The 19,101-nt window shown below is 39.4% G+C and overlaps 1 protein-coding gene across 4 annotated transcripts in view; it reads right to left on the bottom strand.

The window, feature by feature from the left end:
• The window catches only part of PTPRR (protein tyrosine phosphatase receptor type R), a 195,092-nt gene that overhangs the window by 75,515 nt on the left and 100,476 nt on the right, over positions 1–19,101 (bottom strand). For 2 of the 4 annotated variants that reach the window (XM_048835783.2, XM_075124360.1), the window contains 3 exons: positions 15,468–15,581; positions 10,447–10,602; positions 3,619–3,729 (listed from right to left, as the gene is read on the bottom strand). In XM_048835783.2, coding sequence (XP_048691740.1) covers positions 3,619–3,729; positions 10,447–10,602; positions 15,468–15,581 — 381 coding nt within the window. Of the gene's footprint in view, positions 1–3,618; positions 3,730–10,446; positions 10,603–15,467; positions 15,582–16,804; positions 16,844–19,101 lie in introns of those variants that run through there. The other 2 variants (XM_048835787.2, XM_048835786.2) reach the window with 2 other exon arrangements.

Raw genomic sequence — 19,101 nt, 5'->3', positions numbered from 1 at the left:
AAAATGGTTTTAAAAACAGTTTGGCTCTAACTATGCAAATAACCAATTTAGTTACAACCATGTTTAAAGAAAGCTTAGACTCAGTTCAAGGCTGAGCATGGACAAGGTCTTCATGGCATAAGGTGTCTGACCCAGTTATAGCACACAAGAGCTAAGGAAAGGCAGTTCTCTACAGCCACCTCGGTACACTAGGATAAACAGTACACACTAGCACAGAGATACAGGATGACTAAAAAAATATGAAGAAAAATCCCTAATCTTTAAAGAGCTGCCTTCTAGGACACAGTGGGACATCTTTAAATTTTGCATATATGGGGACCCTGGTGTAGACTCATAGCTCAATGGGAATGCAACTCCTCTTCCTGTTGCCTCCTTGCTTGGGTCCACATGGAGTGATGAGTAGGCCTAATCTACATACACTGAAGTTCACACCTTCTGTTTCTGCCCAGAATACCTCAAAAGAGCGCCTAACTTTCACAGGCAATTGATTTTTAACTCATATATTTTGTTATTTCAGTGCATGAATGTGTGGGGACACTCTTACTTCAGAATAAAAGTATATTGTTTTGATTTTGCTTAAGTCACTCAATAAACCTTACTTAAGAAAAATTGAATGAGGCCTCCTAGAAAGAGAAACTAACCCTTGGACTGGCTAGAAATGGTTGGTTAATTTCCTACTATTCCCTCAGCAATTCTACTAAGCATTGAACATAAGAACTGATGCAGTATTTTTAAAATTAATCTTATGTTTTCAAGAATAAAAAGGCCAAGTTTGGTTTTCTTTGATGTATGGAATCATAAATTATTTGTGTATATTCCTACAATCATAGTTTTTTTGAATATCCTGAAAATTTTGTGAAGTCTAAAAGCTGCACAAACTTTAGAACAAATGATCAGTTGTGAAAATTTTTAACAGGACAAGTGAATTTCCTGTTGTTCAATATTCTCCTGATTAAAGTGTTTCTAAAATTCAATCAACTGGCAGAATCCCTTCTCCCCCCATGATTTTGGTAAGAAACACGCTGCAAAAATAATGAATGGCAAATTAAATTTCATAAACAAATAGGGCCAGTCAAAAAATGTTGAATCTCACAACTTACACAAAAAAGGGTCAAATTTTTCTTGTCTTCTCTTTTTTTGTGTGTGAAAAAAGTCATTCCGTTTTTCAAATTTTAGAATCTGAAAACTTTTGACAAGAAAAAGGGACACTTTTTTTTAATAAAAAATTATCCCATTTGTTAACCAGCTCTACAAGTAACCTGTACTCTAAAAAGGGTTAGGGTAACAAACCATTATCTATTAAAAATAAAAATCAGAGAGGCCTGTTCTCCTTAGAATAGCATTGTTAAATAGTTACACTTCATTGATCTGTTACTTAACAGGTTATAAATGATGTATGGAGCTCCCAGAAGAAATTAGTCCATAGTCTGGGCTGCAGAAGAGGACCACTGGTGGTGAATCCCTTCTGAGATGCAAAGAACACAGTTCTTCTGGTGATGGGGGGGACACAGAAATAAATGGGTGGCCTGGGAGGAACAATTTACTGGTCTGAATTTAGCTCATGTTACTACATAATACTACTGTATATAGAAATACACTGCATAATAAAATAAAGACTTGATAGTTTTCTTATTGCAGTTCATTAATAAATTCCAGAGAAATTAAAAATAAAATATGTAAAGACTTTTAATGCACAGTCTTCTGTCAGTGTAAAAATTGTGCAGTTAAATATCATTTGTAAAACCCGATTAAGAGAAAAGGCTGGACTGTTTTATAATTTCCATAATAATTCCATAGAACAAAGGATTAACATAGACAATTCAATTAGCTTGCACTAACCACTATTGCACATCCATCTAATTAGTTTCCACTTCACATTTTAAGAGACACTTCCAAGTAATCAAGATCCAGATTTGGCCAACAGCACCTTTGACACTCCCATTTAGGGATAAAATATGCAGCTGCAGTATAATTCCAAAATGATCATTTTGGGTACCCTATTAAAGGCCCAACATTTGTAGCCTGCAGAATTGGTGAGTGCATCCATTTTATGTGTGCTAAACTTATGCACTCGAGATTATGTAGATAAAAGGAGGAAGACTGAGAAGGTGTCCAAGATGGTGTACTCTGCTTCCACAAAGTGAACAGCTAGGCAGCAGAGACAGAAAAAGTTATCACATCCTGTTTCCAGAGTTACAGTGATGTCTTTGATGATGCAATATGTCTTATTCTCCATAAGAAATGAGGGGTGAGGAGGGGAAGAAGGAGGATTAATGTTTGTCAGATGGAAAAAAACAAGAATCCCCCTTCCCCCACAACTTCAGAGAGGCTTTACCAGCTTAAGTAAGATTTTGTCATTAAAAAATCTATAATTTACAGACCGACCTACAAATCTTCATCTCAAATGTTATTTTTATCTTAACATATGGATGTAAAAGCTGCAAATCCACCAAAGGTATATAGACAGACATCTAAATGCCCTTGAAAGCAAGTATGTTTGAAAAGTACTGGGTAATTCAATTGAATGAATAGTGCCAAAATTCATCAGAGTTCAACAATCCCTTATCTGTAAAGTTATCCAGAAAAGAAGATGGAAATATTTGGGACATGTGTTAAGAATGAACACATTCTTGACCAGCTGGAAGAACATTAAAGTGGGGCCAACCAAAAGAATCCCTCCACTGAACACTACTCAGAGAGAGAAAACTTATGGAACTTAATAACATAGAGGACATGCAAAAAATGGCCCTGGAGCCCCAGGGATGGGGGAGCCTTGCTTGTGCCCTAACAATGTGGGAAGGATTCAGATTCTGAAGCTATAATTGACAGTTTCCTTTTTTTTTTTTTAAAACAAAATCAAATTGAAAAAGATTTCAGAGTGTCCCTTTAATACCTCCAGTGTCAACATGCACTCAGGGCCCTTTAAATTTTTTTGAATTTCATTCATTGGAGTGTTTGTTCATTGGCAAGGATGTTCACTGGACATCCAGTGGCTAGACACCCGGCCACCAGACATATACTGCATCACATGTCAGACGTCATGTTAAAAGAGCAGTTTAATAACATACTTATCCCTAAGTACATTTTTGAATAGTGGTAATATCAATATTTTCAATGTCAAATTCATATTTTATTGTAATTATATTGTTACACAGTGCTAATACTATTTTACCATGTATAAAATCAATGTTGTGTTTTTTATTACCACATAATGTAAGAAATAAAATACACTAGAAATCCGTAGTGACATTCAGGGCGTCTGTGGTCTCCGTAAAGCACTCACTTAGGCTTCACTCTCATGGTTTATCATGTTAGTAGAAACCCTCAATTAAATTACTGCATGATTATTGTGCATGGTTAAATGTCCATTATTTCTGAAGCTTACATTAGTGATATTTTATATCAGATATAAAACATTCTAAACATAATAAGTATTTCTATTACGCATCAGGCTTTGGCCTCCCAACACTATCAGAGTTACTTACTGTTACTTAGAGGCTGAGCTTCTGACTATTTTATGAAAGCCCTCTTGGAATAAAGGAGGCAGGACTCGGTCTTTCAAACTGACGTAAGCAATAAATAAATGAAAACAGAAAGAAGGTAAAGCAACAGACTTACCATTAAACATGTTGCTACAATGACAAAGATGCTGAGAAATATGACAACTGCATAAAATCCTTCTTTGCTCCAGATTTTGTCCGCTTCATGCTGGCCTTGCAAAACATTTTTCTTCATTTAAAAAAAAAAAAAAGAGGTTGATATTCTACAATATCATGTGCAGATTAAAGAGTTCTTATCAGGCACTATGCATTAGTTCAGATTTGTTATAGTACACATTCCATATTATATGGCTCTGACTGCTGCTAGTTCCATGGCTATCTCAAATAAGCAAACCGGCTGAACTATACGTGTTTGCCACAATAATCCTAACACACCCAAAGATGATTTAAGATCTTCTTAGTGACTGTTGAAGTAATCTTCCCACAGATGCAATGGACTGGTCTTAAGCTAAGTAAACAAGACTCATTCTTTCTTGGAAACTACCTGGCTCATCAGGTAAAAGGGTAGTACTCATAAGTGTGCTGAGAAAATTGCTCTTGCTGTCTCATTTTGCTCCGTCTCCTCCCACAACACCTACAAACTAGCCTATGTACTATCCACACCTTACTCAGAAGTGAAAACAGGTGCAAACAGAATCTCATGATGTATTAATAAGCTGAAAAGCCCTGACATTCTAACCTAAAGAAAAACAACCCCTCCCCCTATATTAAATTCTGATTGTACTTCAAACAATTTCCTAACTTTAGGGACTCCCAATGATATTACATTTCTAAAGCAGCTCTGTATGCTGAAAAATGCAGAGCTGTTGGGAAATATAAAATAAAAAACAAATAATGTTTATTCTGTCTTTATTGCAGTGAGAAAGCCTGGTTGGAATATGAAATTATAAGATTTTGGTGATATTTTCAAATGGAAAAAAGCTTAATTGAAACTTGGTTCTAATAGAATCCTCAGTCCAACTGTAATACATTATTCAGAATATGATGTATATACTTGCAGCAAATGCAATCTTCACTTGTGTGTTTCAAAGGGAAAAAGATTACATACAAATAGACTTGAAAGAAATTAAGTTGTACATATTAATACAGAAAGTCACACTCCTAATCTCGGTCTATTTCTTTATTGTATTTCTTGAATAAAATTGTCAAGTTGAGAGAAAAGAAAGTATTTAAATCAGGTCTTCAAGATGCATTTCCGAAGTCTCAATGCTCCCCTTTCATAGAAAAGCCCTGTAGAGAGCCTAATCTGTAATTTAACCAGCTAATTCATGTGAAAACTAAAAATTGCTTTGTCTTCACTATGATTTTCCTCAATTTAATCAACTTGAGTTAAGAACAAACTTTCTTTCCTAGGCCTTGTCTACACTTGTGCAGCATGTAGGATACAGGTAGCCACACACCACAGTGAACAGGAAGCTCCATCCACACTCACTGCTGTGTGTAGCTACATGTGGCTGTGAAAAGCTCCAGCAGGGGGAAGATAGCAGGGAAAGGCTCTGGCAGTGGGGAGCTTCTGGAGCGTTTCCCTGCCACCTCCCTCTTGTTGGAGCCTTTCCCTGCTGCTGGAGGCTTTCACTGCAGCAGGGAAAGGCATCAGCAGGGTCGGGAGGCAGGGGGATACTTCACTGCTAAAAACAGCGGTGTAGACATGGGAGGCACTGTGCAGCTGGCCTGTGTCAGCTGACTCAAGGTCCAGGGGCTCAGGCTAAGGGGCTGTTCAACTGTGGTGCAGATGTTTAGGGCTCTGGGATCCTGCAACCCCAGAACCCAGGCTCTAGTCCAATCCCAAATGTCTGCACTGCAATTAAACAGCCCTTTAGTCTGAGCCCCGGGAGCCTGAGTCAGCTGACATGGGCCAGCCACAAGTGTTTAATTGGAGTGTAGGCATATCCATAGAGAACTGTGCAGGATACATACCCTGGGGGTTCAGGTGTGTTTCTTCTCTACTTGCCTAAGCAGTGCCTCTCCGTCTACACTGCTACTTATATCCATACCTGCTGGGCATGCAGCATGTGTACTCTACACACAGTTGCAAGTATGGACATGTCCCTAATGAAGAACCAGGAAGCCCTATAGCAAATATTCTACGAGATTGACTTTATAGACTTGGAGTCACGTGATCACCACAGAGGGAAAAGTTCAGGAGTCTCATGGGGGTGGGTCGTGGGGTGGTCTGTAAACTCAATAGGGCCTTCTGCTCCATGCTGATCCCTGGGCATGGTTTGGAGCTATGTTGTCATTGTGTATGCTAGCATGCTCTGAAATCTGCCAGGTCTCCTGGGACCTTGCCAAATTGAGCAATGCTACACACCTTCATAAACCCCTTTGACCTAGAGCCCTCCCAAACAGGGAAAGCCCTGCTCAGGTAGAATTCAAGCAAAGGAGTTTGTATGCACTGATGGGAACATGGACTCCAGGGACAGAGGGACCCTTAACTGAGAGCAGCCGCTGCTGTTTTGATTTGACACAGATTTGCTTCCCTCTAGTTGTAGAGGGAGACAGAAGCATTCAGTGCCTAGTCTCTGTAATTCACAGAATGTAGCTTTATAGAATACAGCACACACAGATAAGTATTTGATAGTAATTTTTTTTAAAAAGTACCCCTAAATTAACCATCCTATCTATTGACTTAGAAAATACTTCATTAACAAGAATATTCTTTTGTTGAGATGCCAGTCTGTCACAGCACTGAAGGCCAGATGGCAAAATGAAACTCACACAGTACACCCACTAAAATCAATGAGAGTACTTGGGTGGGAAACTGCTCAGCAATGTGAGCACTTGGTTTCAAAACCTGACCCTAAGGGCTCTGTACGTGTCCACAGGCTGAAAACGAATTATAAATCACCTTGTTGCAGTGAACCACTCAAAAAACTGAAGCATTTTCAATGGTACACTGGCATACTAGCCAATTATTTCTGCTGAAATTGTTCTTAACCATATTTAAACAACAATAAATTCACTGCTTTCACTATTTGTTTCGTGCAATTCAGTTACCTCAATGCAGTGAGGAGGTCATTTCATCTAATATTTACAGGATAGGCCTGGGTCTTCATGCTGGCTTAAGGCCCAACATTGCAGCTGCCCTGCATTTTGAACTCCCATTGACAGCCATGGGAATTCCGTGTTCAGAGCAGCTGCAGCACTGGCCCATAAGCTATAAACTAACTGTTTGACCTTGGGGAGGTTACCTGACAACCTTCCTGTGTTTCAGACATCCCACGTGGAAAACTGGATTAAAAGCAGGAGCTCACTGAGCATCAGCTGAGCTGCCCTTTCATCAGTAAATAAATGCTGCCCTGTACCTCCCCATCTAAAGACCAAATAAACTAGAGAGTTAACTAGGTAACACAATTTTTGAACTACTGGCTGAAGGACTTTAATTACTTTATTTTTAGTACATGAATGGAACAGTAGAGCTTTTTTTTAAATGGTAGAACTTATTATATAAGTAGTTGAGTCTACCGCAATTCTTCTCCATTATAAATGCAGGGCACATTTTCTCCTGATTTTGTTTTTCTCAAAGTCAGATCTAAACCATTTTGAAACGTTAGGCAATGTCTATAAAATGGCAAAAATGACACACCACAGCTCTAACACTGACTGACATGCCATTTTGGAACACCGAAATACTACGTTAGCCTAACGAAAGAAGTCTGTTCCCGTGATTCTAATGCAGAGCAGGAAGGACAGCAGAACTCTTACTTAAACTCTTCTGTAATTATGATAGCAGGGGTTCTGGACTATTGTAGCTGAGTCACTTCACGTCTATGATAAGAAAATAATTTGTGAGACAGTGTCAATTGTTCAGGATTATTTGTTCTGAGGTCCAGGAAAACTGATAAGATGGGGCTATACACAATTAAGTAAATTTAAAACAGCTTAGTTGTTAAGCTCCTAGAGACAAAAGCTTTCCTGGTACAGTCCTCCTTATTGAGAGCAGAAAGTCGGAGATGGTAAGAAAAAAAAAAAAAAGCCTGTCAGCAGAGACAGACACTGAAACTTAAAGATGCAAGGGTGTGCTGATTAAATGAACTGGAAATATAACATATGTCACTAGCTAAGTGGCGGTATAATGTAATGCTTTGATTTTCTCACAGGGCTTGTATACACACACACTTGCACCAATTTAGTTTAACTGGTGCAATACCCTCTGTAGACACTCTTACGTCTGTTTAGCAATAGTTTGTATCAATATAGCTTGAGTTAGTATGGAATCAATTTAAGCTAAATTGATATAAACAATTTCTAAATGGATTCAAGAATGTCTATGTAGGGGGTTATGTATGTCTGCTCTGGTTTATCTAAACTGGTTCAAGCTAGTGTGCAGACAAGCCCTCGGTTTTTTTTATAATTTTTTTTTCTCTATGATAATTTTGGACCTAACCTGTTACTAAGGCACCTCCTGTGGACCATTCTCAGGGACAAAGGAAATGAACGCCTGACCTCTGGTAATAGAGAGAGGTGGGAGAGAAGAAGCACTTGACCAGTAGCACTCTGTGCAAGGCATGGAAAGAAAGCTGATCATTCTCAAAAGATGCTTCCAACACACTGGCTGCAGTCAGTAGGGAGCATAAGTAAAGCCTGGGGACCACAGAAATTGGTGTGGCTCTGGGTTATACCCCCTTATTGCCTCTGTCCTGTAAACATTTGTTCTTTAGGTGGATTTAGGGATACGTGAAAAATTGGTCAGTTAACATGGCAGGGAGGTGAAGATTAAATGTAGCTGTCTTTTAGTCCTTGATTTCTACAAAGACTTACACATGAGTAGTTCCACTGAAGACAGTGGGACTAGTTACATGTGTAAAGATAAACATATGCATAAGTCATTGCAGGATCAGGGCCTTATTTATGTAATCTGTTAAAAATGGAATAAAGACATTCAAATAATGATCTTATCTTCCCAATAGCATTAAACCCACCTGACTTTATGAGCTATTTTGTATGAAGAATTCTAGAGAAAACTCCATGAAACCTTTAACTTTGTATTGGCTACATTTATCTGTTTGACAGAAAGAGAATTCAAATACCTAGTAGTTCTAGACTATTGAAACTGAGGAATGACAAGTTACTATTTCATGTAACATAGGTGAGATTTCAAAGTCAGCACTTTGTTTTTTCAGACAGTCCCTCCGAGCTTGAAATCTTTTCTCCATTCATAAGGAGTCTTTATTCACATATGCTTTCTTCCCTTGTCCATTTGAATTGTTATTTGTAATTGAAGTATTTGGAACAGATAATCATATCTCTCAAATTCAGACACTTCAGCACTAAAGTAAATCCTCATTTAAAGAAAGTATGTCTGGGCTGCAGTCCGGTTAGCTGATTGGAGTTGTAATGAACAGATCTGACATTAGGACAGGACTGCTTAGCTTCACTTTGTGATCCTATAACTCAGTGTCCTATAACCTCAGTATCTGCACCGTGAAAACCCTTTCATTTTCATAATTTACCTGCTGTAGGAAACACATATGACTTTGCTCATTATAACTTGTTTTTTATATTTTCAGTATGAAAAGTGCAATATATTGCAGCACTTTACACTGAATTTAAACTTTCAAATGAGGTAGAAAAATGGCAGTGCAGCAACTATGTAGGTTAGTATAGCACCCATTATGCACTCAGCAGTGGCTCACACACAGGCCTGGACATAAAGGCCCTGATCCTTTGCTTGCCATAGGAATCAACGGGACTGGGGTGGGGAGGGGGGACTGGAGCTGGTCAAAGTTTTTTATTCAGAATGTTTTTTTGACCAAAAACTGTTCTCTCATCAAAATAGAAATTTGCACAGGAAAATCTGTTTTTGATTAACTGTTTTGAGATCGTTCATGAAATTGACCTCACAAAGAGTCCAAGGGGCTTTATGTGTAATTATGGGCTTCCAAGCACCAAACAAGATCCAAAGTGATTTGATTATAGCCTGATGTGTGTGTGAACTCAGTGGCTTCCTTTCCTTTTTTCTTTAATTATTATTTCCTTTGGTGTCACGAGCAAAACCCACAGTCAAATATATGTCCAAATACAATGTCTGCAGAGCACTGCTGATGTGGCAGTGCTGGACCTGTGTTTAAATAAAAGTAGTAATAAAAAATAGCGAGACGTTTTAAGGGCTCTCTCTTTTTTGAGCTAGGTAAAAAACATAAAGTGGGAAAACTTTCAGATCTCTCACTCCCAGAAAACAAAGTCAGCAATAGATAAAATAAACAAATACAATGCTCCCAAAGCCATTCAAGACACAGTTTAACCCTGTATGGACCAAGCGGGAGGTTGGACTTGAAGTGGAGAATTATCATGAAATCGGAATTCTATTTTTGTCTTCACAGAAGTCTTCAGATCAGCCAACTCACATATAAGAGACCAAAGTTTCTTCAGCCATGTCTATACGTACAGCAGTGCAGTGGTGCAGCTGTACCAATATAGCTGTGTCGCTCCAGCATGGCTGGTGAAGATGTTCTATGCCGACAGGAGAGAGCTCTCCCATCAGTATAATAAAATCATTTCTGTGAGTGGCAGAAGCTATGTCAGCAGGAGAAGCTCTCCCACCAACACAGTGCTGAGCACACGAGTGCTTATGTTGGTGTAACTTATGTTGCTCGGGGTGTGGGTGGATTTTTCACACCCCTAAGCAACATAAATCATGCCGACATAAGCGGTAATGTTGCCATAGCCTGAATGATTATATGATCCATTCAAGCGTTATTTAAATTATTTAACAGGATTATTTTTTATTATTGCCTTGCAGTAATAATAAAAACAACTTTTATTAGCCATACATTCTCCTCAGTATCAGTACCTTAGCCTCAGAACTCACGCAGGCCTTAATAATTATATTTAGAGTTGACTAATTTACAGTAAACTCTAATATATTAGGCACATGATAACCTACCTCTGGGGAAACCTCTGTAATTCCAAACTGGGATAAACTTTGATGCAGAATATTGATATTAAGCGAACGCAACACCTCTTCGGATGGAAGTGCGTCAGAAATTCCTGGTTTTCGATTTACTGGAGACGCAAACAGCTCAACGCAGTTCTTCTTCCCCTAGATAACAGAAATCATAAAATATTTGATTCTGAATCATTCCTGCCAGCCACAATTTTTAATCATATTTTAAAAAATGAAAAATATAGTGTAAGGAGGATTGCAACTGCTCGCTTGCTCTCTTTCTCCACTCACATTCCATTTCGAGCAATTTAAACTTCACAGGATGGACAATAAAAAAAATAGTATATGCTGTATTTTTTCCTCTCTCACTCCCTATTAGATTATCCTCACCTTAAAGTCACCATCTTTAGAGGTTTGTCCTTCAGCGAAACGGCTTTGCATCGTGACATGTTGGTGTTTTGTTGTTACTTTGCAATCCAATGTCAACACATTGCAATTTTATGTGACGCTGAGGCACAAGATTCTCATTGCAATGTCATGCTATTAGATGCCACAGCAATGTGACAGGACCCTAAAAGTTGGCCTGGATGTTGTGTTGACTCCATAGAAAAGCCTGCTTGCATTTCTGATATCTTGCAATTTATTGTTACAGGATGGGGATAAATTAATTAAAACTGGAATAATCTTGGGTTTTTTTCAGGAAGTATACTCATCCTACTTCACTACTTTCATTGTTATGAAGAAACAGATATGACCTTGCTATATTTAAGCTATTGAGCCATTACAGTCAGAAGTATAACTTCACAGACATCAGATTTAATGGGACACGTTCAAGGATAATTAGCTTAAATTTGACCTCCATAGAAACCATAGCATACACAGAGGTTGCCATTTTCTCCTACAGGGTTGTGCTCTTACTTAGAATAAACTTTTATAGTTTCCATTGATTTCTTCATTGGAAGCAGAATTCACCATTCCCCAGAAAACAATTGACAGGAGTTCAGTCCCCACAAACCCATAGATCTTGTGGATTAGCCAGATGAAAGAGCACATTCATGGAGATTCCTTGCCTCCATATTGCCATGAATTCTTTCCCATCTTCTACTAGGCCCCAGACCCTACAGCTCTTGCAGGAGGCAGGTTGCCAGCAGCTCCACCACCACAGATGCCCCTAGAGCAGGGCTGTTTTGTGGGGGCAAGAGATTCCAGAGGAGATCCGCCACCCTCTTTTTCCTGTCCCATTCACAGAGTCAGAACTCTATAGCCCTGATGGAGGGGTTTCTATGGGGTTTGTGGAGAGGGGGAGCTTGCTGAGGAGGTACTTTTCCCGCCTTTTAGTGCCTCCCTTAGGTAGGTTCTCCTTCGCTTACAGAAAGGACTTTATACCTTCTGTTAATGTAGGGCTTTGCTCACAAGCAGTGTTGTATCGAGGGAACTGCTGTCTAGTTGTAATAGCAAGAGGAATGGGAGTAAGGATGTTTCAGTTACATTATTAATGCATGTGACTACTGACTCGCTGTGTGATCTTGGCCAAATCATATAACCTCTTTGTGCCCCATTTTATCCATATAGAAAATGGGTAGATTAATACCTTCCTCACCATGGGTGTTGAGCAGACTAATATTAATTAATGTTTCTAATGTGTTCTGGGCAAGGTGTAAGGGCAAAATGTTAATATGTCTACCCTCAAACTACAAATTAAAAGAGAAAGTAAGAAACCACGGAGTCAATGGGAAAACACAATATGCAGCATGCTCTCAACTACCCAGGCTCCTCAGAGCACATTAGGAAAGCTGCTACACGACATGTTATGCCAGAGTATTTGAGGACCCATAAGGAAAGTTCCTGTTTTAGTTGCACTTTTCACTGTGTATGCCTTATAACTTTAACATTTTGGTTAATGTGGGGGACAAGAAGATTGAGCACACCCTGCCATGAATGACGTTCCTAAAGAAAATGAAAAGAATGTCATTGCATTGCTATTGATCTTTCCTTTTGTACAGCTCGTGTGATCCTCTCACAAAGACATTATTTGAAAGGTATTTTTGATCCCTTTTGGCATATAAAATCTTATCATACTAGGAAATACATTTATATCGAACCTGTCAATCCTCTTCACAGGTATTCAGCCCACACCGTGCCTGAAAAAAGCTACCTTCACTTGGAACAATAATGGAATGCTAGCAACACACAGATTGTATGGCTTTTCTGTTTAATGGCAGAAATGCCCTGTGGAAAACAACAGTTATAGATTCCTACAGTCAGCCATTAACATTAACCTTTAAGTACTTTATATAGTATAGTAGTGTGACACGCTATACCTCAGGGGAGTGCCCTGTAACCCCTATATTCATCATTTGTGTAAAACTGTGATAGTACATATAAATCATCCCATGTAAGGGATCACAGGAAAGGTTATGATCTGCTGAAACCTATCGTTCTATCTAAATATGAATATCATGATGTATATGTATGTATATATTATGTATATCATAATGATCAGTGATGCTGAATGCACCACAACTTATGGTAAATTGTTCCAATAGTTAATTGCCCTCACTATTAAAAATTTGCACTTTATTTCTAGTCTGTTTGTCTAGCTTCATCTTCCAGCCATTAGATCTAGTTTTAACTTTGTCTGCTAGACTGAAAAGCCCTCTACTATCAAATTTCTGTTCCCCATGTAGGTACTTAAAGACTGTGATCAAGTCCCACCTTAACTTTATCTTTATGAAGCTGAATAGATGGAGCTCCTGGAGTCTCTCACTATAAGGCAGAGGTCCCCAAAGTGTGGTGAGCACCCCCCCCCAGCGGGGCTTGGTGGGACCTTTGGGGGGCATGGTGGGTCCAGGCCAGCTCCCGTTGGGGGTGGGGAGCAAGTGCCACCCAGCCCCTCCCTGCCCCGAGCTCTGCTCCAGCCCTGCCCCCAGCCATGGCCCCAGCTCCCAGCCCTGCGCCTGGCCCCGTCCCCAGCCTCAGTGCAGCTCCACGCCTGGCTGAGGGGCCTGGCTGTAGCTCCGCTCCCACCCAGGGCCGAGGCTGGGGGTGGGGCCAAGAATGGAGACGCACCTGGCCGTGGTCCTGGCTGCTGGCCCCCACCAGGGCCTGGTTGCAACTCTGCTCCCGCCCCCATCCCTGGCGTTGGCTCAGTCCCCATCCCCAGTCTCATTCCTGTGGCCCCAGCCTCGGCCCCCTTACTCCTGTCTATGTCCCCCCCAAGCTGCACCCCACTCCCAGCTGTGGCGGGGAGGTGGGGGGAGCTGACAGGGGTAAGGTAGGCACAGCCCTCAAAAGTTTGGGTCCCACTGCTATTAGGCATATTTTCCAATCCTTTAATCATACCTGTGGCTCTTCTCTTAACCCTCTCCAATTTTTCAACATCCTTCTTGGATTGTGGACAACAGAACTTGACATTACACTATTCCAGTTGTGGTTACGCCAGTGCCAAATACAGAGGTAATATAACCTCCCTACTCATCAATATTCCTGTGTTTATACATCCATGGATAGAGCCCCATGCGGATACAAAATCCCTCTCCACAGATATGGATATCCGCAGATATAAATTGGTATTTGCGGAGCTGCAGGGCTCTACCAGGAACTGCAGCAATGAAACCAGCAGCATGTTGAGCCTCTGCTCCCAGGAGCCAGCACCCTGTGCCGGCAGCTCCTCCGACATGGATATACCACCCCCAGCCCTGCCCTGGTCTTGCTCGTGTGTGCAAGCGTCTCACATGTTCCCAGACAGGAGACGCAAACTGCTGCATGGAAAGAACTCCTGTCCAGAAGCGTGGGAGCCATTTGCACACACCGGCACGACCATGGACAGCTCTATCCATGGATCGCATTAGGCCTGTTAGCCATAGTGTGACACTGCGAGCTCATATTAAGCTGATTGTCTGGAAAAGACTTGAGGATAATGGATAGTCACTGATCCCACAAGATAGAGTCCCCCGTTCTGTACCTATGGGTTTCATCCTTTGCTCCTAGATGTATGACCTTACATTGAAATGCATATTGTTTGCCTGTGCCCAGTTTACCAACCCATTGAGATGTCTCTGCATCAGTGACCTGTCCTCTTCATTATTTACCACTCCCTCAATCTTTGTGGCATCTGCAAACTTTATCAGTGATAATTTTATGTCTCTCTTACCTCCACCCCAAGTCATTGATCAAAATGTTAAATAGCATAGGGCCAAGAAAGAACCTATCCCTGTGGGACCCACCTAGAAACACAGCATCTTAATGAAGACTCCCCATTTATAATACATTTTGAGATCCCTCATTTAACCAGTTCTTATTTCATTTAATGTGTGCCATGTTGATTTTGTATCGTTGTAGTTTATTGATCAAGATTTTGTGGGGTACCAAGTCTAATGCCTTACAGAATCTATTACATCAAAACTATAACCTTTATCAGTCCAATTTGTACTCTTATCAGAAATATCAAGTTAATTTGACAGGATCTATTTTCCATAAACCTGTGCTGACTGGCATGAAATATATTACTCTCCTTGCAGTGTTTATTAATCAAGTCCCAGATCACCCATTCCATTATTTTACCAGGGATTCATGTCAGGCTGACAGGACTATAATCTGGATCATCCATTTTACTTTTTTAAAATATTGGTGCAACATTTGCTTTCCTCCAGACCTCTGTGACAAACCTAGTGTTACAAGATTTATTGAAAAAAAATCAATTTTTCCAGTCAAGAGATCTCCTTGGCTAGTTCTTTTAAAACCCTTGGATGAAACAAAGAGTTCTATAGAATTTACTCTAGAAATAATTCTAGAATTATGCTAAAATTTAATAGATCATTCATTTCCATAAGTTTTTTGAACCATGTGATAACAGGGATGTAATTTTCTATTATGCTCTACAGAATGGTTTAAAAAACTATAGAAAGGGGATCTTTTTTCAATCAGAGTCTATTGGACTTTTCCATAACAGCACAAAAGCTAATTTAAATGTAACTGAAATTACCTGGTAATTCCTGTTATACAAAATTCTTGGTACTTACAATGAGTCGGTTGATATGAATTTGCTGTGGTAACAGCCCTAAAGCTGCAGCCACTCCTTGGCGGAATATCCGAAGCAATGTGATATTCAGCTTGTTTACATCCATTTGCAGTGCCTGAAAAACAAAAACAAATGAGTTCTGTGCTCAGCACATACAGTTCTCGACTAATGACTGACATCTATGAATCTTACTAATTGTTTTTCTCAAGATGATCATCTATGAAATTGATTGCATTTTTAATAAGGAAAAAGTACAAGGGAAGTGTGATAAACATTGTCAGTTGAAAAAAGTCTTTACCGATGAAAAACTTCCTTTGAAGTCAATGGAATTTTACCTGAGTAAGAACTGAATTAAAGATCATTCCCCAAGAATCCACATGTAACAGCGGCCCTGTGCATGTAGATCTCTCCCTTTACAGATGGAAGGTGATGAGGGAGAGCTGCACACACAACACTTCACCCCTCCCTTGCTCCTTTCTGGATACTATGTGCAGATGAAGGCAGGAAGGAAGAAAGGAAATGTATTCTACAGGAGAGGCTAACCTGGAAATGAGTAAGACCTTTAGAGAGGTCTAACCCAAATCAAATTGAACTGGTTGATTTAACTGAATGAAAATGATTTTTCATGTAAGAAATTTCTCCTTTCTATTTAAAGCCATCAGTGTGGCTGAGTGACTTGCTCAAGATCCCAGAACACGTGAGGGGCGATCTGGGAGAAGCTTTCATTCAGCTCTAAAGTACCCTGGGATGGCTTCCCCCTTCCCAGATAGACCTGTGAAAGCAACATTAACTGGCAGTGGGCAAGATATCAAATTGCGACTGCGTTTGATAAAGAAAGAACTATTTTCTTAAAGAAATCTCTCTCTCAGTGACACAGGATTTTCAGTCACAAAATTTGCCTGCAACAGTTTCTGATTAGGTATAAACCAGGAAAATGTAAAACTCCAAGAGAAATATGTAAAAAAGGAGAGGTAGAGGAAAGGGAAAAGAGAGAGAAAACAAATCTCTAAATATATGTTCGTGGGAGTAGAGCTCCTTTTTAATATCGTTATTCCACTCTGATATTACTGTAACTTGGTGCCTAGATACTATGGTGATTGGTATTCTGTAAATATGATAGAGTACATATATTAGGATAGACAGATTAGATTAGAAGAATTAGATTGGTCTAATCTGCCTCGACTAGATAAACAGGGATAAAAGAGAAACATGTCTGGAGTCCAAACCTTTCTGATCTGCTGGAAATCACAAAATTATTAAGCTAACAGTACCATTATGGAGCATATACATTGTGAGCATTAGCATATGGCAGATCAATATAATAAAATGTTAGCATACATTTTAAAATTATTTCTTACTCAGTTACTGCTGCTGCTCCTTTTGCTTTGGAAAAGGAAAGACTGAAACATCCACTGTTAGACAACACTAATTAATCATTTACTCTTTGCTGATCAGCAGTGTTTATCATGTATTGCACCTGCTCTCTAAGGAGTATACAATTTTGAATCTGTTACTCATCCTCATTTCCCAGAGCAATTATTAATCTGGCTATTGCAAGTGTAGCGACAGTTTCTAGGTTTATATGTTCCAGGCAAAACAGGTGATTTGAGGGAAAAGAGTTCTTGCCTGCAATAAATAAAATGCCTGGAAAGAGATATTTCCAAAATGAAAATTCAGAACAGAAAACCAAAGAAGAAACATTTAACAATGGGATTCCATAAACATCTCAGTACATGGATTTTCATCCTGGGGGAATGAAATTGTGCACAGCGGCATTTATTTCAAATATGAAGTAATGTCTTTTCTCTATTATAATAATTTATTGAATCAAGTGCAAGATTTGTTACTCAGGCTAAAGTCAAATAAAACCTCTCTTTTTTCCCCTTTATTCTCCTTCCCAACATCCTTTTGCTGCTCTGATTTCTCTGCCTGTCTGCCTCTCAAACGTACCACTACTCTTCATTATTCTGGTTCCTTCCCTCGGAACTCCAGTAACTACATCCACCCGCCCTTACCTTCTGCTACCAATTTCTCTCCCACCACCTACTACTTGGTAGTCAGTATATCATCTATCTAACTAACTATCAGGGATAAAAAAAGGGTTCAGATGTGAGTCTTCAAAAGTGTCTGTTTCAATTTATTTTTGTTTTGTTTAAAAAAACAGGGACCAGAATATTGAAAACCATAAAACAGATCATGTGCAAAAAGAAAACTCATAAATGGGTTGCTTTATTTGCATTGCTATCCACTTAGAGATCTACCTACCTATCTATCAGATCATTAACAAATATTAATTGATCTATAGTGAATGCCAGAAAGTTGTTGTATGACACAGAGAATGAAGAATAAAAAGTTCCAACACCCTTAATAGGCACCATTTTTGTGGCACTTGTTTGATTCAAGATTGGAGGAGTGAAAATACTCTATCCAGTGTTCTAGTGATTATTTTGTCTCTGTTATTTGTGTGACTGGAAGATGGCTTCGCATGCAAAGATGAAGGGATGGATGGCTTGGGCAGCAATGTTGGCAGTATCTATTAGGATTTTAATATGGCTTACTAAGATTCATTGTGACTACAGTTTTGGTTGGGTAGTGACAGATCTGTTATGAATAAACATGCGATTCATGATTCTACTTTTGAGTGTTATCTGGATCTGTCATAAATCAGAGCGATCTGGTTTGATACACTGAGCCAGCTTATTTGCACAACTCTGCACTCAGCCATGCTCTAACTTTTCGCAGAACAAAGAGGAGGGGTGAGTAGTGTATTGTTTTCATTCTGCTTGCAAGGCTTGAGGTAGCCAAATACAGAGACTAGTTTATTTGGCTCCTGTCATTTCCTGTACACCTGAGGCATGATGTAGATTTGTGATTTTGTTGGCTTATATACCATCAGGTCGTATGGAAAATGTCAGAGCTAAACTCTCTAAAATAGCGATGGTGCAATGTTTGGAATCCTTATGTATTATTATCTTTGATGACTCCCATGTGCATGCAGATGTCAGTGCAGATGTTTCTGGAAATTATGGACTCTTTTGGTTGTATCCAGAGGGTTTTTCCACAGAGCCAGCCACATTCTCAGGCTTGCTTTGTATCTATTTGGAATATTTCAGATACATGGGTCAGCCTTCCTGGCTCTTATCCAAACCTGAATCAGTGCATGAGATTTTCTGTGTATAATTGTGTATCAACAGCATTCTGATAATACTCTATCCCATGTCTAGAAATGAACTCACATGCAGAGAGAGAGAGAGAGAGATTGAAATTTTTTGTCAGCTAACTTTTCCCATCATGAAATGTGGCTTAGTTGAAATCAATATTTTCCTATTGATTTTGAAAATTGCAATTCCCCCCCCCCCACGAATTTGCATTTCAAAACACATTTTTTTATTATGACTTTAAATGTTGTATTTAGAAACTGTAACATTTTGACTTGGGGATTATGGGGACTGTCGTTCCCCCCCCCCCGACTCTTTTTAAACTTCTCCTGTATTTTCCCCAACAGGGAAAACAGGAAACATTTCGGGGTTTTGACCAGCCCAATATTTTTATAATATAATATAATGTCCATGCTGAATGATAATTGTGGCTTATGATAACAAAATTGCAGAGCCACAATTCTATTCTACCTGCAA

This window comes from Caretta caretta, chromosome 1 (genome assembly GCF_965140235.1).
Source record: "Caretta caretta isolate rCarCar2 chromosome 1, rCarCar1.hap1, whole genome shotgun sequence".
Lineage (NCBI taxonomy): Eukaryota > Metazoa > Chordata > Testudines > Cheloniidae > Caretta > Caretta caretta.
This window is presented reverse-complemented; position numbering and strand designations above follow the sequence as displayed.